Below are 27,728 nucleotides of genomic sequence, written 5' to 3'. Positions count from 1 at the left end.
GTGATTAGGTTTGTTATTTGGATAATTGATCTATGACAATATAAAGATAACATTCATAAAACAATATAACTTTGTTTTTTTAAACTAAATCAACATATGCATGGTTTAGAAAGTCTTCCGCCTTCACACATTGTTAAATAAACTACATGATTCATTCAGTTTTCCTTTTGGCAGGCATCTAACGTGATGTTACGTCATGTACCAAACAAAACTCCTGTGGACAAATCAAAATCTTTAGCAAGCTTGCAATACCACACAAGTAACAACTTCCTGAACAAATATGGTGGGAATTTATTCGCAACCTACACAAAGCATTACCCAATGAATCCCAAAACAACAGGTACTATGTGTGTTTGTAGTTTAAATTTCGATTTGTAGTATATTGGGTTTAACATTGTATATTAGATTTAGCAAAACAATAACATTTATAGTTATTATAAGTTACTAGTTCGGTGCCATAGCACAGTTGGTTAGCACGCTTCCCTGTGTCCTTAATTGCAGTTGGTCCAACCAGTCACAAATGGGGTGTCCAAATTGTCAATCACAAATAAAATATGAAAAAATTTCCCCCAAATTTATTTACTCACAAAGTAACATACTTGGTAACTTGTAAGCTGAGTACTTGACATTATCACAATGTTTTAAATCAAGTTTAACTTTTTGTTTCAGTTACCTATCCACCCGGCATAAACAAGTTGGTTGATGCTATAGCAGCTCTCTCTACAAACATAACTTCAGGTATTCCAGACTTTTACAAATATACATATGGCACTGAAACCGATCGTTTACGAGATGGTGGTCAAAATATGTTTACCCTTTTTGGAATGCAGGTAAATAAATAATACTCATTTCTGTGTGCCATTGTAATAAAATTATAATAATTTTAAAGGGAATACCAACAAAAATTCAAAAATGTATATATATAGAGAGATTCTTAAATGTGGTTCAAAGGTATAATTGTAAATCCAACAACAAGAGTAAAAAATCCAACCTACATTGGATTTCCCATAAACAAATGTGTTACCCCCATATGACCGTTTCTGGTTTCTAATTTAGAAAATTCATTTTGTTTGATTTTTTACAATTAATGGCTTGTCTTTTATATAAAAATATATAAAAATGGTTTATAATGTAAATGTAGGCTGTATTATGTTTTAACTTTTTCAATCAAACATACCCTCATCCTTTTTTTGATATTAAAATGAATTTCATTTGAAAAAGTGTATGTTTATTAAGTCACCATAAGCTGGTATTTAGCTATGTTCACTCTATATTAACTTGTATTAATACTTACAGCTTTATTTTTATTTTTTCTGTGGCCACTACGTTGTGCATGGAAACGAATTCAAGTAAGTTAACCAACTGTTTATAATAAAGTATTAGAATAACGGTTGATGTTTTATTCCACAGATGTTCATCAAGTAGAAGTGTAACAGTAAGCAGAAAATCTCATCCATTTATTGTTGTAACTACTATTGGAAATCTAGTTTCATCTTCTAATCTGTATTATCAGGTATATAAAGTATCAAGTTTTATTATCATTAAAAATGGATGCATATAGTGATAGTGGGTAAAACAATCTAAAACAAATTTTCTATTCGATTACAGGTTCACGCCTACAGACCAAGATCCGACCCAGTCACCTCATACAATGGTAAACTAACAGAGGGCAACTTTGAGCTTCAATACAGAGCTAGATGCGTTTATGGAAGAATTGTTCCAAGTCTTTGTGATGTTGTGTTTGCAGTTAACAATACAAAGGTTTGAATTTTATGTTTTTAGTTCGCAGTGTTTCACAAAATTATGTGAGTAAAATTTGGTCAGAATCTACAAACCAACAGTCCACCTTTGCATGTAATATTTCAGGATTGGGCTTCATCTACCACATTTACTTGGTCAGAATCTACAAGCCATCAGTACAACCATTACTATTACTATGTATATATGAATACCTACCCAAGAAGAATAATGTTTTGTTACACCATGCTGTCAAGGTAATTTGTAGCTTTATCGTTCTTTTCAATACAAAGAAATCTTTCTACGATTTGTTATTCTAGAACTGGTGGGCGACTTGTTACCAAAGTTCAAGTTGAATCAACTCTTAGGAAAATGTTACAACCTTTTAAAACGTACACCTGGTCAGCAGGTATTGTAAACTGATGATTTTTTTTGGTCGCTCCAATCACAATGCTTGCAAGTTTACCCGCCACTAATAAACTTTTATACAAACAAGAAGTGGTATTATAGATTTTCCAGCCTGTATACAGACTAGAGGGCTCAATACCACTGTGAGTGTGTTTGTTCTTGGCAAAGACACTGAACTGTAATTGTTTTTAAAACAAGTGGACAGTAAGCTGTCATTTCCCAGTAAAATTAATAAGTTCTCTTTTTACATTTAACAAATAGGTTAACTCATAACATGTTACAGAACCATGTGCATCCAACCATCTAGTAGTACCAGTTACATACACAATTGGTGAATCTACTTTGAGCAACTTTGTTCCTCCTTTCATGAAATTAGCAACTACAACTGGATTCTTACAGATTCGTGCTGAATCACATACTGGAACTTACTATGCTATGTGTCCTGCTGTTAAGTATGTGGTCTATAGAACAACAAGGCTAGAACAAAATTCAGGGTATTTTTATTTCAGATTGAATAATTGCGATGGACAATACGTTTGCATTGGTGGTGTAAAAAATGGATATTCACAGACAAACGACTGCAATGATTTAACTGGTTAGCTATGCTGAAATAATCTTGCTATTAAATTTGTTTTAAATAATTATTATTGATTGCTCTTGGGTATCAATGTTATTCATTAGTGAAAAAATAGTAATTTATTGATCTATGTTTTATTATTAATTCCAGATTGGAATGGATTAACATACAATCCAGATTACCACGCCAGTAAGAATTTCGCGCATTCGAGTAAAGACATTGAATCCACCATCATGATTTTTTATCGCTGAAAGCGTTTTTTCTCTGATTAAGTTTCTAAGCTTTTATAACCTATACTTTCTTACATTTTGTATAAAAATAATATAATGTAAACCAATGTCTATAACATAAGGGATTTCTAGGGTGGCTTGTCACCTCCACTTTTTAGATTGAAAATTTTAGTTTAATTGCAAAGTACTTTTCTAACTGATAAAAAAGTTTAAGTGTATGAAACACATTTTGTTCAATATATGTCTCATCACATATATTTTTTACGGCTGTATTTTTTTTATTCTTCTTGGGTGGGGTCTTGTCAAGGACCTGGGATTTAAGCCACATTTGGCCCATTACCGCAACAGCCAGAAAGCCCTTTTTAAGTTTTATACGCGACCGGTGCCCAACATCGCAGCCAGACACCTATTTTTCGCACCATTTTTATTCTCCTGTGCTTCTGAGTTACCACACTTTTTAACTTTGTGTATGACTTTTGCCCTGATATAGCTTATGATTTGGACAACCTATTAGTGACAGCTGGGTTGGAGTAATATCCGTCAAGTGTCTTGCCCTAGGACACATATGCTAATCAGTATAAGTATCGCTGTCGAGCAACAAACTGGTGACACTTCGGTTACGATGCAGACGCCTAAACCACTGAGCCATGGCGCCAGATTTTTTAGTTGTGTTAGTAATACCTTTTATTCAATAAATTGTATACTACTGTTTCAAGCGCAAGCGTGTTAATGCATGTTATTTTACTGTTACTTTTCGTTTTTGTGTATTACTAAAAGCTTAATTAATGTAAACAAAAAATAGATTAATAAAGGTTATGTTGTATAATAATACACATTGTTAATCATCTTTATTTCTATTAAATTAAAGATTAGATTACTGAAATAATTGATTTATTCTTTTTTTTTGGAGTGATCTAATACTGAATTGTTCAAAGCAAAATTGGCACATTGAATAGGAGGTAGGAAGTCGCTACAACATATTTAATCGACTCTGCTTTTGTAATTCTTTTGTGTATAAATTTCATTTTTTTGTGTGTTTTATTATATAAGTTTTATCTCTTTTTCTTTATTATGTTTCCTGGTGTAATTACCAATAATGACATTTTGTAAATATTCAATTAATAAATGGTCAACATTAAACTGCATGTAATATTTTCTTTAATAATCGGTGAGACTAAGAAATATTTTAACAAACTAAAATGCATATAAAAAGTATACATGAAATTAAAAACCAATCTAACTGTTGGTACAAATACATTACCTATAACAGAAGGCGATAGGGTCAAGGACTCCAAGTAATATTTTGGGTGTGGTAATAATGTGATAACACAGATCCTAAAATTGTTATCTCAAGTATCTAGTGCAGCAAGCTGTAAATCTCTTTTCCTAAAAGGTGATTTTGTTTAGCAAAGCACACCAGAAGACTTAGGATCAGAGTTGGCCCATTACCTTTGGACCTATTTACATGTATAATCTTTACAAATTAGTTGTTGAACTGGACTTTTTTACTCCTTGTACATATGAGAGAATAGCATTCTGTAAGGATGTAGCTCTTAATAGTTCATCCTCTTTTACTCTCTCCATTTCTGATTTTGTCATTCGAAGTTGCTCCTTGAGGTGATCAATTATTTTCTCTTTTTCCTGAAGTGAGTCTTTGTTTGAAGCTGCCTGGTCTGCTAATCTTTTTTCCAAGCAAGTGACTTTTTCACGAAGAACACTGCATTGGGTAGAATCGTGCATCAATTGTTCAATTCTGTAAAAAAAACTTTATCATTAAATATTCAAATAACGTGGTTAAATAAATGTAACTTTTTATTCATGCATAGCAGGGTAATGACAAATTGTTTTAACATAAGCACCCTGCTTCACTCTTTTTTAGAAGTTACCAAACCTGTAATTTTGTGAGTGAATGTTTTTATTTATTTATGGCTGACAATTTGGACAACTCCTACAACTGGGTTGAAGCACCTAAAACTGTTTAATGTCTAAAGGATGAATACACCAACCCTGGTAGCAGCATCGAGCATCAAACCAAGTACTCTCGGTTAGCACAATCAAAGGAGTAACGTTACACCAAAAAAAATTATAGAAACATTTAGGAGAAAACTTAAAACAAGCAATGATACCACCTTTTGTTCAATTCTTGGCGACCATGATTAATCTTTTCTTCAGTATCAGCATCTTTGTTTGATAGTTGTCGTTGCACAGTGTTTAATATCCGTCTTACACCATCCAGTTCTATATCAGTTGCTACTTTAGTTGCATGGGCCTCTTCCAGTTTGGATGAAGAAAGTGAAATCTGCTTTAGGTTTTCAGAGTTTTCACTCATCAAACTGCGAATTTTTTCCTGCAGTTGACTTGCCTGGGCCTAGACAAGTTATTTTACGTTACGTAAAATGGTAAAAATAATAATTAACAAGATGTAAATTGTTTAACCAGAGGGGGAAATCCATGGGTTGCAGGTTAAAGCTAGAAAACTTTTGTTTCAGCGCAACAAAGGTTTTTCCTTTTTAAAAACCCAACTTATGTTTCTGTTTCCAAATTCATTTGTGCATTACTATGTAACTCAGATCTGGGTGTTGTGGCAATCGGCCAACTTTTGCCCAAACTCCTGGTTTGCCTTTCTGTAGAAACTTACTCTTATAGAATAGAACGTGAATCACACATCCAGACTGTTTAATTGTAAACAAAATTGACACAGTTATTCCAACTTTTTTTCAGACAAAAGTGAGTCGATTTTTCATTGTTACAAAAACTACACATATTCCGTTTTAAAATCCCAAGACATAGAAACTGAGTATGAAATAATTCTAAACCATAATAATAACTCACTTGCTCTTCTTCCTTCAACCTTGCTCTCTGCAGACGTAATTCATCATCATGGTTACTTCGTTCTTGTACAAGTTTTGCATTGAGTTCAGACAACTCATTCGCCAATGCATCTTGTCTCATTCTCATGTTGCTATTTCTCGCCTCCTCAGATTTCCGAATCTCCTCCATTCTCGATCTCAACTCAACCACTTCACTCGCATGAGTTGATTTAAGAGATTTCATTTCTTCATTCCAGGCCTTTCTTTCCTTTTCCATCCGTGTATCGTAATCAAGAAGAACAACGCTGGTGCATTAAGATATGATATTTTTGTTATTGGAAATATGTGTATGTAGTATCTAACTATTTCAATATTATTCTCTATTAATCGATTTTTTTCATGAAAATAGGTTATTTATATTTATATATATACATATAATATAACTATATAAGATTTTCATACACCTTTACTAAAATTGAATTGATCGTAACTTATTTATCCTCGATTTGTAGGGAAAATACAGTTGGTATTACTTTGTAACCTTAGATTACTAACATGCTATTGCTAACCCATGGCACTCAAACCAAAGAACCACAGTGCTAGACATACAGTGTTTTTAAAATATCAATCTGATCCTAAGTTGTGTATTACCTTGAGACTGCATTTCTGGTACAAAATAAACTTAAGACTTTTTATAACCAACAAGCTTTGTATGTATGTGTGAACTAGAGTTTTAAACCAAGTCATTCCATTATGTGAAAATTAGGGAACGCTAAAATAGAATCAAAAATATATAGCCTATATAATGAAAATGTACCTATGTTCCGATTTTAATTCTGCAACTTGTTGTTTAAGTGAAGTAACCTGATCACTCTGCATCGTGTATTTACGTTCCACCTCAATTAGTTTTGTTCGGTATTCATTCATTTTATCTTGAGTGTCCTCTAATTCGTAGTGCAGTTTGTTCTGAAAAATAACTTTATTATTGTTTATTATAATTGGGCAAACTGCTTCTAATGTCAAGGGTCAAATGCACTACTTATACACAAAGTAACACAATAGATGCGTTTATTTATTTATATGTGCCTAAACAACATTGGGTATTTATCACTGTTTTCTCCTATTGTGCACCATATATGGCGATGTTAAAAAAATTAATTGTGAGTTAACAAATATTAAACGATTAAAAACGTGTGGCTTGTTTAAGATGAACATTTTTTACATTAGAATTTACTCTGCTGCAATTGCTATCAGATATATATATAATATATATATACTGTATATTTACATTGATTTTATAAAAAACAACAACTCTTCTGCCATGTGGCAATATTTGGTGTACCGGAAAAAGGGATCTCCAAAAAATAAACTTTATTGATAACCATTTACCTCTAGTTGCGATCTCTGTTCTCTTTCCTGTTTAATTTGGTTTTCAAACTTGGTGGAAATTTCAACGTTTTCTTTGCGTGAAATTTCCAAAAGTAAAGTCTGATCTTTTAATTTTTCGTCACTGAGTTGTAGTGATGTCTCACTTAGATCCAATTTTGCTCTGGACAAATTTAAACAAAAAATTGTAAATTTTTATAATATAAGCAATCTTTCTGGCGGGTTGTACCATGGTACAGCACATCAGAGGATCTGAAATATATTCAGGTTTCGTTTGTATGTTACTGTACAAGGTGAACAGGGTTACACACAGCAATGTGTTTAGATTGCCAATGAAAGTTATGCTACTATATATATATATATATATATATATATGGATTCAAAATTTGCAACTAATATTAATTCAGGCAAAGTGCATGGGCAAATATTCCAGCAATACTACATGAAGTTAATCAAAAATGGTTTGTCATAGTTGTATTTTACAGAAAGTATTACATCATTTTGAGCTACGTGATCAGGCAAAATAAACTGTGTCATGAAAAAAATTTTTTTACATCAAGTAATACGCTACTAAAAAAGTAAAAAATGTCTCTTTTGTAGAGAAATATATTTAAAAATCATGTAATATTGTAAATACCACCTTAATGCATTTAAAGCTGATTTTCTTTCATCTAATGTTTCTTGCAGGTGGTTGATTGTTTTCTTGTTCGAATCATTACAAACATTCATCTGGCTATTCTTTAATTCCATTTCATTTAAAAACTGAACCAACTGCTGCTTATTCTCGGACTTAAGAAAATCAATCTCTCTGTAAATATTTATACATACTCTACTATTTACATGTTTTGTTTTTTGGGAGGTATGTAACCCTAAAAGTTGGAAAATTGGGCCAACTGTGGTCTAAATCCAAAGTTCCTTTGGCGTGACACCTGGTTGCATGTAACCAGATAGAATAAAATAACGAAAAAAATCATGTGTACACTGAGGTTGTCACACTTAGAACAATTAAAGTTATTGACAGAACGGCCTATGAAATAATTTGAGTATCTTTTGTACCCTAATATAGATAATAGAACTTAACAGTATTTATTCATAGAGGGTTAAACTTAGCATTCAAATGTGGTAAAACAAGCTTAATTTTAATACTTTTTTATCATTTCTTCATTAAATGTTTACTTACTTTGATAAAGTTTTAGTTTTCACATAAGTGTTGGTGGACAGTCGAACTTTATCTTCGTTGTGAATTGCTTCATTTTCCAAACTCGTCATTACATCCCTTGGTATGTTGTTGCCAGATGCATCAATCTAATGCACATTGAAAATATATATTTGCATTAAATTCTTTGGAAAAAACGTTAGGTAAACAACTTGATACAGTGATTGCAACTTATGTATTTGCAAACACCTTAAGATGCAAGCATCTTCGTGTAATATGCAGGCATCTTCGTGTGGGGCATTTCCAATAGACCGTATTATAAGAATGACTGACCTTAACCCTTTTTCCTAAGTCAACTAAAATATAAGTAGAAAAAATGTATAAAATTAAATGTTTTGCCTTAACGATGCTGGTGTTTTGACGCAGAGCATCAACAAGTGCCCTCCCTCCCACCAACCCTAAGTTATTCCATCTGAGATCAAGAGTATGAAGCGTGTTATTGTTTCGAAGCATGATTGCCAACTCCTTTGCTCCAGTGTGATCAATTTTGTTGTTCGTAGATCAAGATGTTGTAGGGATGAATTGAAAGATAATCCTTCACAAAACACAAGGAATGAACTCTCCCAAATACCAATTGAGTTCCATTCAAGAAACAGAGCTTCCAACGTCTGATTTTTCTATAGAAATCAAATGAAAAAATAATTTAGTTATAGTTTCAAAAACTACTGGTTATACTTTGGGAAACTGTTAACTACCCCCAACACATACCTTTAAGAAATTCCCAATTGCAACAGTTGCAACTTGTCTTAAGTTGTTACCGCGTAAATCAAGAACTCTTACAACTGTATTTTCTGCTAAACCTGCAAGCAGCAGCTTTGCCCCTTCTTCATCCAACATGCAGTCAGAAAGTAAAACACTTGTAACTGCCAAGTCATGAGCAATCACTTTGCCAAGCACAGCACATGTTTCAATTGTTAAAGTGTGATTTGACAGGTCCAGCACAGTCTCAGACCCATGAGAAAGCTCCCTCAATCTGTTAATTATCGATTCCTGGGCAATAATGCCATGTTCTTTGCACAATCTTACAAATAGAGTGAAAGTTTCATCCATTGTAGTAAAATCCTTCACTTAAATTTAAACCATATACCATTGGACCATTACAGAACTATAGAAACAAGTAAAAAGGCTGAAAACCAGTACACCACAAAAGGCTAAAATCTCCGCTAAGCTTCTACGGATCAAATAACAAATAAACAAATACGTTACGGTACATTTCAAATTTTGAGCGTCCGTAGTTATCTGGGGAATTCCCACTAATTGACATCGTCCGTTGCAGTAATATAGAAATACAACTTTTTTTACGGCGGAATATATTTAAACACGACGTTGGTAAAATGAGGCAATACTTGCAAAAAGATCTATTAATATCAATCTATTTTAAACAAACTCTGTTTGTTTCTTCTGTTCATTCTGTGCTTTAGTGCATGCTTCAGTGTGAACTGCGGATCCCGTATACCACGTATAAACATGAGTTCCCGTGTTATGTTTTCTTTTAGAGATCAGAGCTGTAAAATTAAATTGGCCACAGCATAAATATGTTTAGGTATCAAATTTATGATTCCACGTGAGTCTTGTTTAGCCACAAACCACAATGTAATCAAAAGAAATCAACTTACCTTCGTACCCATTGTTAAAGACGGGTCTTTCTTTATTACGGAACAGCTTATAACACACCATATGGTGACGTCACTTTAAGTCACCGAAAATTTCACACCGTCGTCAGCACAAAAGTTTGGTAAAATGGATTCTGAATTCCGGATCGATGTCCCTTCCGTAGGATTATCAGAGGAAGAGGAAGAACAAGAAGACGACGACTTTTGTGAATTGTCAGATGGCTCGGAGGCAATTTCTGAGATGTATAATTCTGACGTACTACTGACTCATAATGATCAGCAGCAATCAGAAAATGTAACGGAGAAGTGCAATAATCAGGTAAGAATCCGCATAAAGGCATCTTGCCAATTGTATGCTGTGTGACATATCTTGCATGTAGCTGTTTGGCCTTTATTAGGATGCAAAGATGGTATACCTTTATTTAAGTCTATTGATTACACGTAGTATAGGTAATAAATGTTTTGTATGTGATATTTCCACCTTAGAAGGTAATTAATGTTTTGTGTGCAATATTTCGACTCCAGGGTGTGATTTATGTGTTTTATGCAATATTTTAACTCTAGAAAGTAATTAATGTTATGTATCAAATTGTATGTAGTATTTGCACCCTACAACTTAAGTTATCTTTTGTAGGCAATATTTTTATCCTAGAATGTAATTAATGTTTTGTATGCATAATTTCAACTGTCCAGCTGCAACATAATTAATGTTTTGTTTATATATGTCAGAAATTGTTTATTGTTATTGGCTGTAAGCCTTTATGTCACAACAGTCAACAGGTGTTACGTACCATTGTCTATTGCTCTATTTGATTGAATAATGTAGTCTATTAGGTTTTGTATTATTGTTTTGCAATGCCTGAAACCGGGCAGCTGGATTTTTACTGTTAGCAAGGTAGCGTTTCAGTTTTTTTAATTTGTATTTATATATATAAAATAAAAGCTTGTTGAGGCACTGCACGAAAGTCTGTATTATAGGCGGCACGAATTGAAAGACTGGTAATCTATTACGTGAAACTATGACAGTATGTCAAATTTCAACCCTAGAGCGTAATATTGTTTCGTATGCAATATTCTTTATTGGTGGACACCATTGTGATTGTTACTCCAGCCTTAAACCGCTGAACATATTTAACTAAGATGTAGTTTAAGGAAATTATATACGTTTCAGAAATTATATATATGTATTGTATACATAATACATTCTTTGTTTTGTAAGTGTTTTAAACTTTTAAAAATGTACGTAAATTATCTTTATAAAAGTCGCAGTTCAGGCTTTGCAAGTATCAAGTTTAACTGTTACGTTCGATAGGCTGTTCAACTTTCACATGTAATGTAATTTTAAAATTTTACTCTAAAAACACAAATGTACGTTACAACTGGTAAGTATTGATTACTTAGCACTAGTGAAGAATCCTCCAGTATATTACAGATTAGTAGCAAGTAGGATAGTGGAAACTGTTAGAAGTTAATAGTTTATACTGCTAAGCAGAAAATGTTGAAAGAGGATTCTTCACTAGCATCAATTACTTTGGTAGAACTGATTAAAACTCAGTTTATTTGGTCATTGGACTGTTTTTTTCAGTACTGCTTTAAAAATACCTTTGTATCTTATTAATTCTATCAATGCGTGTTTTTAGGTTGGAATGTTGTCTAAAAGTAATGTACGTTGGTTTTATTCAAGTTCAAAACACGGAAAACTCAAACCATTTATTGGAAATGATTCTCTTCGTATTGAAGAAGCTTGGCTTCAAATACAAAACACGTCTAATGTGGACGAGGAAGTTACAAAATGTGTTTGTGTACGAGGGGGAATGTTTGAGGTGACGAAACATAATTTTTTCAAAAATTTTAATTTAGTTCAGCTTTAACAATGTATTGGAGGTGTTCAGAATTAAGTTTAATCCTATAAATTTGTGTTAATAGTCTGTAGGCGACGTAATGCTGCAAAATCGGATAATTATAGACTTTGCCTCAATTGCCATTGATATTTAAGTTCCATCTGTTCTAAGTATATGCCATTTACATGCTGTGGTTTAGAGGTTGCATACTCCAAATTTCCCATAGCTATACTTCATAGCATTTATAAAGAGTTATTTAATTTAGAAATCTATTAATTCAAATTGGTTACACTTTTTTTAAATTGATAATTTAGGTGGATGTGGTAAAGAGGGAATGCATTCCAGTGTATTGGTCATCAAGTAGTGCAACTAAAAAGACTCAGGTCGTTCGTGGGACTTGGTTCTTTAAAGACCTTAACTGGACACCAATAGATGAAGACGTTGCAAGCCGTATCGAAAAAGAACATCTTGCTAGATGGATGGGACTTGACTTAAATGAAGTTGAAGTTAGTTTTAAACATATACTGTCTGTATTTTTGCTGTTGTTGCCAATCGTACTATAGATCAGAAAAGCATAAACTGGTAGTTTTTGTAATTGTAAACTTAAATAACCAAGGTTTTGAGTCTTTTGACATTGCTTCATTAGGATGTGCCTATTAAGGTAATGGGCCAAACCTGGCGTAAATCTTAGCTCCTCACAGGCCTCACCCCTACAGAATGTGCTTATAAGTATTTTGTTTACGGACAGATACACCCACAATTTTAGCACCATCAAGTCTGGATTGTCAGACTTCCGAACTTTATGATTACAATTACAAAACATTACCAAATCATTTTTATCAGATATATATGCTGTCTATACTGGTCTGGATATTTAAAAAAAAAACATTGTAATGTGTAAGCAAGTTTAACACAATTAATTTGTAAAATTAATTGTTTTATTTTACAGGATTCTTCTAAAAAACATGTGATGCACACAATGCAATTAGATGGATATCATGTAGAATGGCATGAAGTTTCTCAAGTTATTTTGTATAAAGATGCCACAGCGATAAGAGCGTACCGAAATATTGCTCAAAAGCTAGGTGTTCTTAAGGTTATTATATTTTACACTTACTGTATCTTACAATGGCATGTAAAAAAATACTATTTACTACTTTAGTTTTGATTTAATTAACATTATTTTTTGTATGTCTAGCAGTGGTGTTTACTTAGATATTATAGGTTAAACCCCTGCATTAAAATGACTGTCACTTCCATGCTGCATATAGATAAATAAGTTAAATTTTTTCATTAGTTTCTAGTTTCCAATAGCACTGACATGACATAAGAGCCGTTATTGTAAATACTAACTGCGGTTATCTATTAATCAGGCTACAAGCAGTGGTTACCAACTGCATCGTGGGTATAAAATACCTGCAGTTGTAGAAGATATTGCATTACCAGTGACCAACCTTGTTTTTGTTATACATGGAATTGGGGCCAAGTCTGACAGGTAATATTAAGAAAAAGCACAGATATACTAAAAGTTATAGGCGCGTAGTGTTATCAAATGATACAATGTCCAAAGCTTAATGCTGCTAGCTTTGGGTTTGCATGTTTTTGGTTAAGTACCTTAACATTCATTCACTAATGGGTTGTCAAAATTGTTAATGAAACCGAATAACACAATAAAAAAATCACTTGCAAAAGTCAGATATGTAATAACCAGTAAGCAGTTGGGATAAATAAGCGTGATAAAGCGTCCTTCATTTATTTATTCAAACTTAGTTTAGTTAAATTATAAAAAATCTCAAAGTATTACTTTTGATTCAGGCAAAAGATTGTTCGTAACACGAGCGTATTTCGTACAATTAGTCGACAATTAGAACTAAAACATTTTACTGGAAGTCGAACTGAGTTTTTACCGATTGAGTGGAGATCTAAGTTGTTACTTGATGATGGTGCAGTAGAGTTAATTACTCCTAAAAAGGTAAATATATACAGACCTTGAAATTCACTAGGACTTTTTGCCATAAATGTGCCTTGAAAGTTTTTGGCCTGTGGCTCATCGCTGCCATTGTAAGTTGCCATTTTAATTATGGAAATAGAAACTTTAAAATGGTTCTTTTGAAATCGTTGTGTCTCAGTGGCTCAGTGATTAGGTTGATAGTAAAAGTAGTATTTAATGCTTGGTAATGATTGACAGCATATGTGTCCTTGGCCAACACACTTCACTGTTTTTTAGGGTCAAGGAATGAGAAAGTTTTTGAACAACACTGCACTGGATGTTATGTATTACACAAGTCCCTTGTTTCGATCCGAAATAGTCGCTGGTCTGCTTTCGGAACTCAACAGAGTGTATTCGCTATTTATGGAGAAAAATCCAGATTTTTCAGGAAAGGTGAATGCAAATAGAGGTTATTTGTATCTTAGACTTAGGACATTCTTAATTTCTTATTACATCTCTTTTTTATGTTTACTAGATTTCTGTCTTTGCTCATTCTTTGGGAACCGTAATTTTCCATGACATCATAACAAATTGGTGTCCAAGAGACTCCACTTACCATGAAAAGGTACTTTGTAAAACTCAAGTTAGCTGTAAAACTATAAAAAACTAATTATTTAAAAAAAAAACTAACAACTATTATAATTAAAACTGATTTTGTGAATGAAGATTTTTATTACTAGATACATGTATATATTAAAAAAAAATTATTTATTTATTTACTGTTCATTTACACTTCAAAATGTTAGAAATTATTTTGTTTATTTACAGAATCGTATATGTTAAGAATAATTTTGCAGTTCTATTATTATCTTTGTTCAGAGTTAAAATTTTAAGAAGTTGTCTAATCGTTTCACAGAACAGCATGGAATCTTTAAATTTTTCTGTTGATTCATTATTTTGTATTGGTTCACCTCTGGCAATGTTTCTTTGTCTTCGAGGTAAACTACCTCAGAAAAATCTGTCAGATGTCACTCAACTTATACCAACATCTCTATGCAGGTTGGCTTATGACGTATTTTCAGGATACTAACTGTGATTTATTTCACATTTAGTTTTTTAACGGAGTGTGTTTTTATTTAACTGAGTTTTGTTGCTAAACTGTAATATTTTGATTACTGACACTATTAAAAGAGACAAATAGCATTTATATTGTTAAATCATATATCATTGTTTGTAATTTTTCATATATATATTAATTTTACTAAAAATTATGACTAGATTGTTTTTAACTTTTTCCAGTACATATGTGTTTTTTTATTCCTTAACATAAACAAAATATTTGTTTTGCTTTATATTGCAGAAGGTTTTACAATATTTTTCATCCTGCTGACCCAGTTGCTTACAGAGTAGAACCACTTTTATTCCACCATTATTCAAATCTTGATCCTGTACAGGTATAGTTTAGAACTTTTTATTCAAATTGTTCAATGATTTACCTGTTGTTAGTATTACTACCCTGATGATGGCAAACTGTTGTCATTGTTAGTACCTTGACAGGCTTGCATTAAAAAACGCCATTGTTCCATTATAAAAGAATAGCTAATAAAACAGAACCAATAAAATAAAACTAAGAAAATTTGTGATTCACCATGTTGAATAATTACATATGTCGTAAATAACATTTAATTTATTGTATTTCATATTTGCACAGTTGTCAAGATACAATTTCATAGTGAACAATGCAAAAATTAAATCAACCAAAGAAGAAGTCTCAACACAGGTTTCCGATAATGCTGCCGAACCAAATTATGATTCCAACACACAAACTACAAGCTCAAGTTCCCCACAAAAAAGCAACGAAAGCTCATATCGTTATTTACGGTAGATTAGATGTAATAACCTATTTTAAACACGTAATTGCTCAACACCTTTCTAAATCCCAGATCTCCAGCCTTGCCTTGCTGTAGGACTTCACCAATATATAAAAACCTAATTTTTGTTAAATTTCTATTTAAAGATCTGTGTCTAACGTTGTTGCCGGTGGTGCTTCTCGTATTGGCGGTTTATGGAGTAGCGCTCGTGGGAATTCTTCTAATTCTTTAAATATTAAAACTCCTAATCCTGTACAAGTTGATGGGGAAGAAAACAAGGAAGAAATAAGTTTAGACACAAGGCTGGATTACGAGCTGCAAGAAGGTTTTACTGAAAGCAAACTTGGTTACGCGTCTTTTACATCACATACTTCATATTGGTCAAACCAAGACTTAAGCATGTTCTTATTAACTGAGCTCTACAAAGAAACGAGAGAACCAGTGTTTTCTAAGTTGTAATTTTTTACATTACATGAAGGCTATGGCATTAGACAAAAGTTAGCCAGTAATGCCTTAGGTGTTTTGACCTATTTTTATTAGGAAATTATTCTACTGCTTTTTTTGCTTAAGGACATGCTTGTTATTGTGATAGTCAGTCAAAATAACAACTACACTTGACAAATCAAGTGTGTCATACATCCTAATGCTGTTTACTGACATTAGGATTTATAAAACGTTGATATTTTATGCAAGATTAGATTGTTTTTGTGTCCTGGTGACATTGCATAATATTTGTTTTTTTTGCCGCAGTGTTTAATTTTATAAAAGATTCTAGCCCTACGTACTTTTGTATATAGTACATTCTCTATGTTTCCAGCATATTGCTCTTTTCTTCTGCCTTGCAATATTTAAATATTTCTTTGTTCATTTACCTCTGATATGTTTTTGTTTTATCTGGTTTTCTTTTGGACTGCAATAAAAAGGTACAGAAAGATTTTTAATTTTTTCTTGACATGAATTTCGAATGTCATGGTGTCCCGTTATGTCGTCTTTGTCGAATTTTATTTAACAGCAAGATGTCGCTGTTAAGCAACAACACCTTGGACAGGTTCCCTAATGTTATGCAGGTAATGCATCTCCTGCTTTCGCGTATCTTGGTAAAAGTTGTTACTCAGGAAAAGCGTAAAATGAAATATAGTAGGATGGGGAAAGATAGGACACCTTTAGCACAAAATATCTAAGTATCCTGATCGTGTTTTAAACAATTACTAACGGTCAATGGGAGTCGTGGGCATATAGTTTTATTATAATTTCTTGAATGTTCTTTGTTTACTAATAAACAGGCCGAGAAAATAGAGGTAAAGGGTGTCCCGTCTTACCCCACCCTACTGTATTATTTACTGCGTTGGTTACGATAACACTTTTAACGAACTTCACTTCGTAATTTTACCGTAAGGGGATTTTCCAACTTATATATTTTCGTTTGGACTACTTGGTAATGTCACGCAAGCAGTATTGTTAACGCAAGATATACGCAAATATGTTTAGCTAACTTAAGTTCGAACTTACTTTGTTACCCGCATTTGATTTACGCTTAAGTTTATCGTTTCACCAATTATTCTTCCCTATTCCAGATGTATAAGTTTTTATAATCCTAAATGATGGTGGCATATTAATAGCCGCAAACAGTTTGTAAGTACTTTGTTTTTCCTTTAACGTTGTGTTATTTAATCCCTCTTATTTTGTTATACAGAAAACCATCTGTTAATAAACAAATCAAAAAGGGATGCGTTGACTAATGCGGCAACAATAAAACAAGAATAACTGCCATAGAAGCTCGGCGGTTGCAAGTATGGTTCTGGACGCTGCTTTAAGGGCCCACAGACAAGACTGCTGTAGGTTTTCTTATAACTATTTATTTAATAACGTACTTTGTACAGAACAGTTCATATATAAAATAAAAAAATACATGCGGTTATATAAGACTCGCTTTTACATACAACAAATTGAAACATTGTTAAACCTATTCCTTTATGACTTTGTTTGTCCGGTGCTGTGGCAAAGTGGTTAGCGCGCCTGCCTGTAAACCAGAGGTAATGGATTCAAGGCATATGTCGCTGCCACCATTGTGTGCGTAAGTGTCCTTGGGGCAAGACACTTAACGGCAATTGCTCCAACCCAGTGGTCACTAATCGTCCAAATTATCAGCCATACATAAAAAATGAAAAAATCCAAAACAAATAATCACCCACAATGGAACATACATGGTAACTCGTAAACTGACACAAGGTGTATGAACATCATCAGTGTTATAACGATCGCCGTTTTTCGGCCACGCGAGGATAAAGCAAGTTACATTCATTCATCCATTCAAAAGTTCTATACGCATATACTGCTGATAAATAGGCGACGACTTTAAAAGGACAAAGTAGTTATGTATATACACGGAAAAAAGTTTCATTTATATTTTTTTTAAATAGAAATTTTTCAGTGTAAATCACGATTTAGAGCGAGCATGCAATAAATAAATAATAACGTGGTGGTAGCGAGCTTTAACGGCTTGTGTCATACAATACATTATAACTCCAAGCAAGAGACGGTCATATACAAACCGATATAGTATACTAAAATATCTGAAATTATAATAACTGAGTGCGAACAACGATTTGACTTTCTTTTTATAGAGTATAGGGTGGAAAAGATAGGACACATTAAGCACATACTATTCAAATATCCTGATCGTGTTTTAAACAACTAACAACAGTCTGGACACTGTTTTTAAATTCTGAACAACTAACAACAGTCTGGACACTGTTTTTTAAAAATGTTATTTTCTTGCTGCCCAATGACATGAGAAAATAGAATGAAATGGTGTCTTATCTTTCCCCCACCCTACTGTATATTGCCAATTAAGCATGCTATCAGCAATAATGTTGAACTTTAAATATTATCGACGAACATCATTACACTAGGATTGGATCAGCTTCGATTCCCCATTTCTCAATGAAGTGTAAGTGATACTTCTTCATTACGTCATCAGTTATAATGATGTCTTTGAAAAGCACAAATTCACCAATCGCTCCGTGTAAGTAGAAAATGCCATCTCTGCTGATGGAACCGAATATAAACTTTGTATCAGATGGAGTTGTTTTTGCTTGAAATCTTTGAAGTAACTTCCCGTTGCACCACACACTGCTTGCATTGACACCACCATCTACATTCCATTGGACACTGAGAACATTCCAGACATGAAGTGCGCTTGGGTTAGCGTTTTTCAGGGTAGAAGTAATTTGAATCATATCACCCACTGCGCCCGATACAAACAATATGTCAATGCTCGATGCAATGAATTTATCCCAACCAGTATTGTCCGCTCCGAACAGCCCCCGCCAAGGAAAATGAACATTTGCTTCTCTGTGACTGTCGATTCGGTAAACCATAAAGACAGTGACAAGGTCGTTCTCTCCTTGTTTAGGATTCAGATCAAGGTTAGTAATCAATCTGTTGGGCATTTTATCAAACACCAAAAACCTGTGACCGTTTTGTCTTTCTTGTGACAGACGTGGTTGCAAGTGAGTGTTGTTTTGTAATGCTGGTAACTTTGATAAACCTTGATCATGAACCTCTGATACTCTTGATGTTTCTGAAATCTTAATATCTGTGTCGTAGTCCACGCGGTATTGCACTGTTGCGGTTGAAGTAATGTAGTCTGAAAAGTGTCGTGTGAAAATCGTTACGTTACATGAAGTAAATTGTGTTTAGTTTAAAAATTATTTTATTTTGCGCGGCAAAAGCAATTCGATCATTTAGTCCCAAGAGTTTTGTTTAACAGCTTTGGTAAAACGTGCACAGCACACCGGTTTTAACCTATGGTTTTAACTATTGGTGAGAACGTACTTGCTTCGGCAGTAGCCTACATATACTAAAATTTGGTCGATAGAGAGAAGATGACGCGCAAAATTGTGAAGCGTTTCATATTTACTCCTATTTTTGTAAAAAAATAAATGTATAAATAAATAAACTATTCGTAGGTAATGCGATTTCCTGTCACCTGAGATGTGGTAAATCGTCCACTGCACAGTGAATAGCATTTCCCCCCACCCTGAATCTTTATCGATTCGTTCCAGTTCCAAGACAGCGTTGTAGTAATTGATTTGTACAACAGTAACGTTAAACTTCTCCACTCCTGTGCTGTATTTGGGGTTTGCTGTTGCCTTAATATAATAAGGTATCGAACTCAAACACATTTTGTAATCAAACTTTACGTGTTGCTTTTTGGTTGTAGAATGAATTGACATTGCTGCAAAACCTCGTCTTATCGTTGAGTAATCTGAATAAATATTTTATCTTTGTTTAATCATGATTTCAATTTCGCACAACAACAAATCGCGATAAAACCATGTTTTACACTCACCGTTTTGCTGACACTTTCCTACAGGCCAAATAATAACAACGACAACAAACATCAGCCACAGCATTAGATCTTGATGTTCAATCATTTTAGTTTTGAACACTAGAATAAATTTAAAACTGCTCTGCTGACTCTGCATAAGTCACTTTTACCATTAGATAATAAAATTTAAACCAAAGTTCACGCATAGTAGGTATACTATTATACGGCAATAATCCAAATATGTCGACCAAACATTGGCTCGTAATATACTAGGCCTAGTATCCCTGCATTTGTATCAATTATCCTTTCCCGTTATAGGTTTACATGTATTGTGTAAATCTGTTTCCTGCATGTTAACGCGAACATTAATTACGCTGTGTAACATGTATAAATGGTTTTAACAGTGCTGACCTCTTTCACACTAATCAGCTTTTACTTTCAAAACACATTCAATGTCTAACAAATTGCCCGGCCACCATAAAGTTTAAATAAGCAACATTCATTTATTAAAATGGATGCTTACCTACATTTAATTTGTGGACAGGGGAAAGTTCTATAGCTGAAATTAGTATAAGGAAAAATAAACACGGTTGTCTATGCATAAATGGGAACTGTCACGAACGTGGTAAAAGTTCATGCAGTGTCATTTGAACGCACTGCTGTGTATTTCATTTTCTTAATAGTATAGCGGAAAACAACAGTATTTCCATGGCGTTGCGTTTCACCATTAAATGACCCGTGTTTGCAAGTAAGAATCTAAACATAGTTTACAGCAGACCATAACGAAATGAAAGTTTGTTGCAATTATTACTGTTGGTCCTCTTGTAGCAATCAGCTAAACATAGGCTGTGAAATAACGCCACTACTTGTATGTTTAACATATTTACCCCCTTTGTATTATAGGATGTAAGACATCTTATATCTTAAAACAAGTTTGTTTAAACCTAATTTTACAATCATAAAACGAAGTTTTACTGAAATGCACTTCCCATATCCCAATCACTGACTATTGTCACAGTTAAACAAGCCATCCAACTAAACCAGTGGTTCTCAAACTGTGGTACGCGTACCACGAAGGTCTCCCAGGTGGTACGCGAGCAACTCATTAGGTTTACACCAAACAGTCGTAAGGCGTTGCTTTACGCGCGTACTAAGTATTCTTTGCAAACATATCTATACTTTAATTCTGCGCTCACGTGAAAATGCATTTTAAGCACCTGCAGGCTAAATAATCAAGGGGACTATTGATATTATGACTCAAATAATCGCCGTGTGAATAGCTATTATGTCGTAATCAATTGCCAGGTCAAACAATCGCTATTATGATTCAATGAATCCACGTGTGAACTCCTACTATTACGCAACAAACATGCTGCTTGGCTGAGGAAAACATCGTAAATATACAGCAGTGCTACTTCTAGAACATATTTAGGTTGTTTATTACCGCCTGTTGCCCTGTTTAATAGGCAAATTACATTTATTTCACACGTAACTATGAGAAAGGCAGTGCCAAGTTTGTGTTGCGTAAATTATCAAGCGATCCAACTTTTTGGCCTGGAGCCTTTAGTAATGTAGGTGGTACGAGAACGCTACATGAACCAAAAAATGGTACGCGAGTTTGGGAACCACTGAACTAAACCAACACCCTGAGTTCAATCACGACGAGACAAGCGCTATTCGAATACATGTTTGTTGCATGCGTATATGGTTCAGAGCGAAACGTTCACTGGGACGACAGAAGAAACATCCCTGCGCCACGACACAACAGATGACAGCCATATATAAATAAAATATTTAAATACCTATAGACAACATGATATGTTACGGTGTTGGCTGGCAAAAATTGGGGTAGAGCCTTGCGAGTTTGTCAATATTTATATTTCTGTAAATCATTTTCGCTGTTTTGTTTTTATCATCGAACTGCAACCTTAAATGAATAACTTAGTTTATGCTCGCATGGCCGGAAAACGACAGTCGTTATAACACGGGGTTCATACTCCTCGTACCAGCTTACGAGTTACCATGCATGTTACTTTATGGGAGATTTGACCACTGGGTTGGCGAGGATAAACGAATTACATTCATTAATCCAGCTCACATTTCTGCATCTGTGTTATCATGTGAATTTAATAACCGACCAAACCAATTCTTTGCTGTAAGCCACAAATCAAATAGTTTGTTTGTTTCTTATTTTTTTTGGGGGGGGGGGATGAATGTAAATAAAATGCTATTATAATCTTACATCTGTGATGCCCAATTAACTGATTTCTGCAAATAAAATCTCACGTTAAAATTAAAATATACTGCAAGTTGTTTCATAGTTGTTTTGTACAAGGCTGATTGTAGTAAGCACACAAGCGTTGAGGCTCAAGGTTTATGTTTTCCGTCCAAGACTTTTCTAGACTTTTCTTGGCGAAAGTTTGTAAGTATTGTGACATATAGTACAGTGGGGGAAGATGGGAGACTTAAGCACAGATTGCCCAATATTTCCAAAATTAAAATACATGACGTTTTACATTAACATATATTTACACTAACAGTATTCTGCAACTTATAGTTAACCTACCGAATTTAACTGGCTTTGCTAGTTTCTTTGCCTCATGTTTTCTTGAGCACGTTAGTGGTCATATAGATCCTTTTTCGTCGAACAGTTGTTCTTGTTGTTGTTGTTGTTTTTTGGACGACTTTTTTCCGCACTTACCTCAATTTTCAATTCTATCATTTATTTTTTATTCTCCTGATTGAAATCAAATCAGAATATATATTTATAATTTTTAGACTGAATTTTCAGATTTAAAACCGCACGATGAGCGACTAATTAACGATTACTTTCCTCATGCACTTTACATAGCGGAAACACTGTCTGGCAGTTTGGCGGGAAACGACGGCACGTGTAGTATCCATACAACGATTCACGACTGAATCAAACTATTAGCATTTAAGTGGGGACGCATTAAATGCACTACTCTTATACCGTATTATCATTAATCGTAATTGAAACGTTATTTTTAATTTAACATCATATGATTAATATTAACTCCTAACATTACCTGCGTGATTACGGTTTGTCAAAATTCATGAAAACAAACGTTTTTAAGCGACGACAACGTTAACTAGTGTAGGTTTACAATAAACACATGGTACAGGAGTTGTACAAAGCGTATTTACATATATTCTTCACCAATCACTCAATCCTCATACGTCATAAGTTTCATTAGTTATAATACATGTATAAATGCATTCTGCCTACTGCTCTACAGTCACCAATGGCGACTAAAACCCGTTTTGTTGGTTACTTCTGATTTGTTTTTGATCGAGCCTGGTCGACCGTTGTAGTAAAAGGATTAATTAATATAGCAGGGTGGGGGTAGATGGGACACCTTTTCATTTTGTTTTCTCTTTTTATTTGGTAGTAAACAAAGAACATTTACTGAATTATAAAACCGTATCTTCACGACTTCCACAGACCGTTGTTAATTGTTTAAAACACGATCAGGCTGTTTGGATATTATGTGTTAAAGGTGTCCCATCTTCCTCGACTCTACTATCTTATGCTAATTAGTTTAAAACGTGCTCATTCATTAGATCTGTGATCTCTTGTTTTCCTCATGTTTATATCTCAGTTTTTTTTTCACAAAACTATAACTAGTTTTATTCGACAAAAGCAAACTTTACGAAATTTTCAAGTCTTTTTTATGAACCTACGAAACTACTACGAAACCACAAACTACAAAATTTCATCGGCTTAACTATGATTTAGTAAGCATTCAAAGTTAGCATCTTACTATTTCGCAGATTTTAACCTGTTCAAAAATACTGTTTCTAGTTAACAAACTTTTTTAATATTTAACAACACATTTTTTTCTAATTATTAATAAATGGGGGTCTGTAAAAATAAAATAAAAAAGTCTCGTCTGACAAAGTGTCCCATCTTCCCCTACCCTGCTATATTCGTTACACTTCTGCTCCACTTGTACAAACGTATCAGCCAAACATTGGGGGTGAATTGCTTTACCAAAGATGAAAAATTTAGTCAAATTGTCGTAACTTAATTTACATACTTCGCTTACACTTGGTAATATATAAGCAAGAAACCCCATGTTTTATTTAGATTCCGGAATAGGGGGGTGTACTAATATAAGAAAATGGAATGTTTAAACGTTTGTTTGATTCTAGAAACCTTGTTTTTGATATTGTTGGACTGCTGTTTTATAATCCTTTTAGAAATCAAATATTGGTAAAGAGATGCCTAAAGAATAGCCGAAGTACACACTGAAAGAACAAGGAGATATGATTCTATAAACACCAACAACAAGCATGCAATAAGAAATAATAACGTGGTGGTAGCGAGCTTCAACGGCTTGTGCCATACAATACATTATAACTCTATAAGCAAGGGTTGGCTATATCCAAACTGACAGTATACAGTAGAGTGGGGGAAGATGGGACACCGTTTGACTCTATTTTCTCATCCCATTTAATAGTAAACAAGAAACATTTAAAGATTTATAAAACTATATCCTCGCGACTCTTATAGACCGTTGTTAATTGTTTAAAACACGATCAGGATATTTAAATATTATATGCTAAAGGTGACCCATCTTCCCCCAACCTACTATATATAAAATATCTGATAACGTATAGTGCCAACAACGTTTTGTCTTTCTTTTTATAGATTTGGGTGAGGAATATGGGACACCTTTTCATTCTAATATCTTGTCCCATTTGGTTATAAACAAAAACTTTCAAAGAACTGGTGTTACTTTTTTTAAACCACGATTAGGATATTAGGATGTTATAGGCATGCTGTAAGCTAAATTTAAGTTCAGAAAAAAAAATATTTATCCAATTCTGAACTCTTAAAGTTATCGACAAACTTTTTTACACTAGGATTGGATCAGCTTCGATTCCCCATTTCTCAATGAAGTGTGAGTGATACTTTTTCATTATTTCATCAGTTATAATGATGTCTTTGAAAAGCACGAATTCACCATATGCTCCATGAAAGTACCTTATGCCCTGAGGGTTGATGTCACCAATTACAAACCTTGAATCAGATGGAGTTGTTTTTGCTTGAAATCTTTGAAGTAACTTCCCGTTGCACCACACACTGCTTGCATTGACACCACCATCTACATTCCATTGGACACTGAGAACATTCCAGACATGAAGTGCGCTTGGGTTAGCATTGTTCACAATAGAAGTAATTTGAATCATATCACCCACTGCGCCCGATACAGACAATGAGTCGATACCCAATGCAATGAATTTATCCCAATACCTGTTGTCCGTTCCAAAGAGCCCCCGCCAAGGTTGAATACTTACTTGTGAGTGACTGTCGACTCGATAAACTATAAATACCGAAAAGAGATCGTTCTCTCCTTGTTTAGGATTCAGATTAAGGTTAGTAATCAATCTGTTGGGCATTTGATCAAACATCAAAAACCTGTGACCGTTTTGTCTTGCTTGTGAAAGACGTGGTTGCAATTGAAGATTGCTTTGTAAGGCTGGTAACTTTGATAAACCTTGATCATGAACCTCTGACACTCTTGATGTTTCTGAAACCTTCACATCTGTGTCGTAGTCCACGCGGTATTGCACTGTTGCGGTTGAAGTTATGTAGTCTGGAAAGTGTCGGGGGAAAATCGTTACTTTACATGAATAAATTGTGAAGTTCGCCTATTTGATTGCACGAGATGTATAGTACAGTGGGGGAAGATGGGACTCTTTAGCACATAATATCCAAATATTCTGATCGTGTTTTAAACAGTTAACAACAGTCCAAGGGGGTCGTGACAATACGATTTTATAATTCCTTGAATGTTCTTTGTTTACTACAAAATGGGTTGAGAAAATAGAGTAAAACTGTGCCCCATGTTCTTCCACCCTACTATATTAACTGCATGCTATTGTAAAACATGCACACAGCACTGGCAAGCACCGGGAAAAAAAATTGTGAAATACACTTTTAACTACAGGTAAATAATACACTTTCGGTCACCTGAGATATGGTAAATCGTCCACTGCACAGTGAATAGCATTTCCCCCCACCCTGAATCTTGATCGATTCGTTCCAGTTCCAAGACAGCGTTGTAGAAATTGATTTGAACAACAGTAACGTTAAACTTCTCCACTCCTGTGCTGTATTTGGGGCTTGCTGTTGCCTTAATATAATAAGGCATCGAACTCAAACACATTTTGTAATCAAACTTTACGTGTTGCGTTTTGGTTGTGGAATGAATTGTCATTTCTGCGAAACCTCGTTTTATCGTTGAGTAATCTGAATAAAATAATTTATTTTTGTTCAGTTACAGTGGGGAGGGGAAAGACGGGACACGCTTTCATTTTATTTTTTTTTGTCTTATTTGATAGTAAACAAAAAATTAAAGGAATTATAAAACCGTATCCCTATATAACTCCCATAAAACTTTGTTGATTGTTTAAAAAACGATCAGGATATTTGAACAATATGTGCTAAAGGTGTCCCGTCTTCCCCCACCCTACTACATGAATTCAATTTTAAAATAACAAATCGCGATAAAACTATGTTTTACACTCACCGTTTCTCTGACATTTTCCTACAGGCCAAATAATAACAACGACAACAAACATTAGCCACAGCATCAGATCTTGATGTTTAATCATTCTAGTTTTCTATGTTGAGTTTCTAATAAACACTACAATAAATATAACTGTATTGCTGAAAAAATAAGTCGTATGCTAAAGTTCACGCATAGTAGGTATATGATTCCATATATTTTCGTATACATGCATATTCTTATATGGCTAATATAGTTCAAGTATGTCGACCAAACGCAGGCTCGTAATACTGATATCTCCCACCCTTCATGCTATGTAGGGTTCATGCTATGTAGGCCACTGCATCTTTAAAAATATCTTTTGCTGCTGTAGACGTACGCGTGTACTGTGTGAAAGTATGTTTCCTGCTTGTTCCCGTGAACATTAAATACGTTGCGTCACGTGCTATAATGTTTTTCAACGGTGGGCGACTATCACACTTATCAGCTTTTATCTTTAAAATACATTCAACAACTGACATGTTCGCTACCAAAGGATTAAATAATCAACAATCATTTATTAAAATGAATGTTTACTTGCATTTAATTTGTAGACAGATAAAAAAAAGCTTGGCAACACTTGGTCACCATAGAACTGCCACGAACGATTTAAAAGTTCTTCTAGCGTCCTTTCAATGCACTGTTGTGCATTTCATTTTCTTAGAAACATAGCGGAAAGCAACAAAATTTCTACAGCGTTATTTCGCCATTACATGACTCATGTTTAATAAAAACTTTGTTTAAAAATTCAAGTAAGACTACGTATCGAAATATAGTTACACAGTAGACCATAATGAAATGAATGTTTGATGCAATTATTACTGTTGGTTCTCTTGTAGCAACGTATAAAAACATCAAGTGTGAAATAATCATAGTACTTGTATGGTTAATACCGGTGAGAATCCAAATGTAAAATCAACAAAACAAAAAAATGAAAATCTTATTTCGCAAATACCGGTTATGTTCCTCTGTTAATTGCTTGTGCTGTCTGTATGTGAGAGAATCTTCCACTGGACAGACAGAGAACCCTCTGCGCCATCCTAATTACACTTTATTTTACATAAAAACAAATAGATTATGATACATCAAATAAATGTATTGAGGTAAAAGTTTTCATTAGTTTCGTAATATTTGAGCTAGTGCATGTGTAATATGACACTCCGAACTACATATTGGGCCAAATCAAATTCACAAAGCG

General features: G+C 33.9%; 4 protein-coding genes across 10 annotated transcripts in view; 2 read left to right on the top strand and 2 right to left on the bottom strand.

The window, feature by feature from the left end:
* LOC100185179 overlaps positions 1 to 4,090 on the top strand; it is a 12,120-nt gene extending 8,030 nt beyond the window's left edge. For all 5 annotated transcript variants that reach the window (XM_026834742.1, XM_026834743.1, XM_026834746.1 and 2 more), the window contains 8 exons: positions 1,297 to 1,349; positions 1,411 to 1,513; positions 1,609 to 1,761; positions 1,867 to 1,994; positions 2,058 to 2,146; positions 2,429 to 2,597; positions 2,655 to 2,740; positions 2,873 to 4,090. In XM_026834742.1, coding sequence (XP_026690543.1) covers positions 1,297 to 1,349; positions 1,411 to 1,513; positions 1,609 to 1,761; positions 1,867 to 1,994; positions 2,058 to 2,146; positions 2,429 to 2,597; positions 2,655 to 2,740; positions 2,873 to 2,973 — 882 coding nt within the window. In that variant the 3' untranslated portion in view covers positions 2,974 to 4,090. The remainder of the gene's footprint in view (positions 1 to 1,296; positions 1,350 to 1,410; positions 1,514 to 1,608; positions 1,762 to 1,866; positions 1,995 to 2,057; positions 2,147 to 2,428; positions 2,598 to 2,654; positions 2,741 to 2,872) is intronic.
* LOC100182813 (leucine-rich repeat-containing protein 45-like) lies at positions 3,649 to 9,606 on the bottom strand. Its single transcript, XM_004226051.4, is given in 10 exon segments — positions 3,649 to 4,705; positions 5,082 to 5,320; positions 5,785 to 6,067; positions 6,580 to 6,728; positions 7,152 to 7,311; positions 7,789 to 7,956; positions 8,329 to 8,453; positions 8,704 to 8,861; positions 8,864 to 8,981; positions 9,073 to 9,606. Coding segments are annotated over 10 exon segments (2,019 nt in total). The 5' UTR covers positions 9,415 to 9,606; the 3' UTR covers positions 3,649 to 4,428.
* Positions 9,607 to 9,979: 373 nt separating this feature from the next.
* Positions 9,980 to 16,553, top strand: LOC100180467 (phospholipase DDHD1-like). The gene is made up of 12 exons (XM_002129151.4): positions 9,980 to 10,296; positions 11,618 to 11,800; positions 12,133 to 12,324; positions 12,768 to 12,914; positions 13,192 to 13,313; positions 13,634 to 13,790; positions 14,046 to 14,201; positions 14,284 to 14,373; positions 14,665 to 14,807; positions 15,109 to 15,202; positions 15,460 to 15,629; positions 15,766 to 16,553. Exons 1-12 carry the CDS (start codon positions 10,105 to 10,107, stop codon positions 16,076 to 16,078), a joined length of 1,959 nt encoding a protein of 652 aa, XP_002129187.1. The 5' UTR covers positions 9,980 to 10,104; the 3' UTR covers positions 16,079 to 16,553.
* Positions 16,554 to 18,399: 1,846 nt separating this feature from the next.
* LOC100178097 lies at positions 18,400 to 26,262 on the bottom strand. Of its 3 annotated transcripts, XM_002124088.2 has the most exons (3): positions 19,974 to 20,087; positions 19,611 to 19,889; positions 18,400 to 19,268 (listed from the first exon to the last, which is right to left on the bottom strand). In XM_002124088.2, exons 1-3 carry the CDS (start codon positions 20,056 to 20,058, stop codon positions 18,523 to 18,525), a joined length of 1,110 nt encoding a protein of 369 aa, XP_002124124.1. In that variant the 5' UTR covers positions 20,059 to 20,087; the 3' UTR covers positions 18,400 to 18,522. The 3 variants fall into 3 exon arrangements, with proteins under 3 accessions (XP_002124124.1, XP_026690377.1, XP_026690378.1); XM_026834576.1 differs by lacking the exons at positions 19,611 to 19,889; positions 19,974 to 20,087 and adding an exon at positions 25,954 to 26,247; XM_026834577.1 differs by lacking the exons at positions 18,400 to 19,268; positions 19,611 to 19,889; positions 19,974 to 20,087 and adding exons at positions 24,553 to 25,576; positions 25,954 to 26,262.
* Between the last annotated feature and the right edge of the window lie 1,466 nt (positions 26,263 to 27,728).

The sequence above is a fragment of the Ciona intestinalis genome, chromosome 5 (genome assembly GCF_000224145.3).
Source record: "Ciona intestinalis chromosome 5, KH, whole genome shotgun sequence".
NCBI classification, from domain to species: domain Eukaryota; kingdom Metazoa; phylum Chordata; class Ascidiacea; order Phlebobranchia; family Cionidae; genus Ciona; species Ciona intestinalis.
Note: the sequence above shows the minus strand (reverse complement) of the source record. Positions and strands in the feature narration are given on the sequence as shown.

Coding starts and splice junctions, on each gene's coding strand:
- LOC100178097 (XM_002124088.2), bottom strand. CDS start 20,058: ATGATTGAACATCAAGATCTAATGCTGTGGCTGATGTTTGTTGTCGTT. Junction 19,890..19,973: donor AGGAAAGTGTCAGCAAAACG/GTGAGTGTAAAA, acceptor ATATTTATTCAG/ATTACTCAACGATAAGACGA. Junction 19,269..19,610: donor GACGATTTACCACATCTCAG/GTGACAGGAAAT, acceptor GACACTTTTCAG/ACTACATTACTTCAACCGCA.
- LOC100180467 (XM_002129151.4), top strand. CDS start 10,105: ATGGATTCTGAATTCCGGATCGATGTCCCTTCCGTAGGATTATCAGAG. Junction 13,791..14,045: donor AGTTAATTACTCCTAAAAAG/GTAAATATATAC, acceptor ACTGTTTTTTAG/GGTCAAGGAATGAGAAAGTT. Junction 14,202..14,283: donor ATCCAGATTTTTCAGGAAAG/GTGAATGCAAAT, acceptor TATGTTTACTAG/ATTTCTGTCTTTGCTCATTC.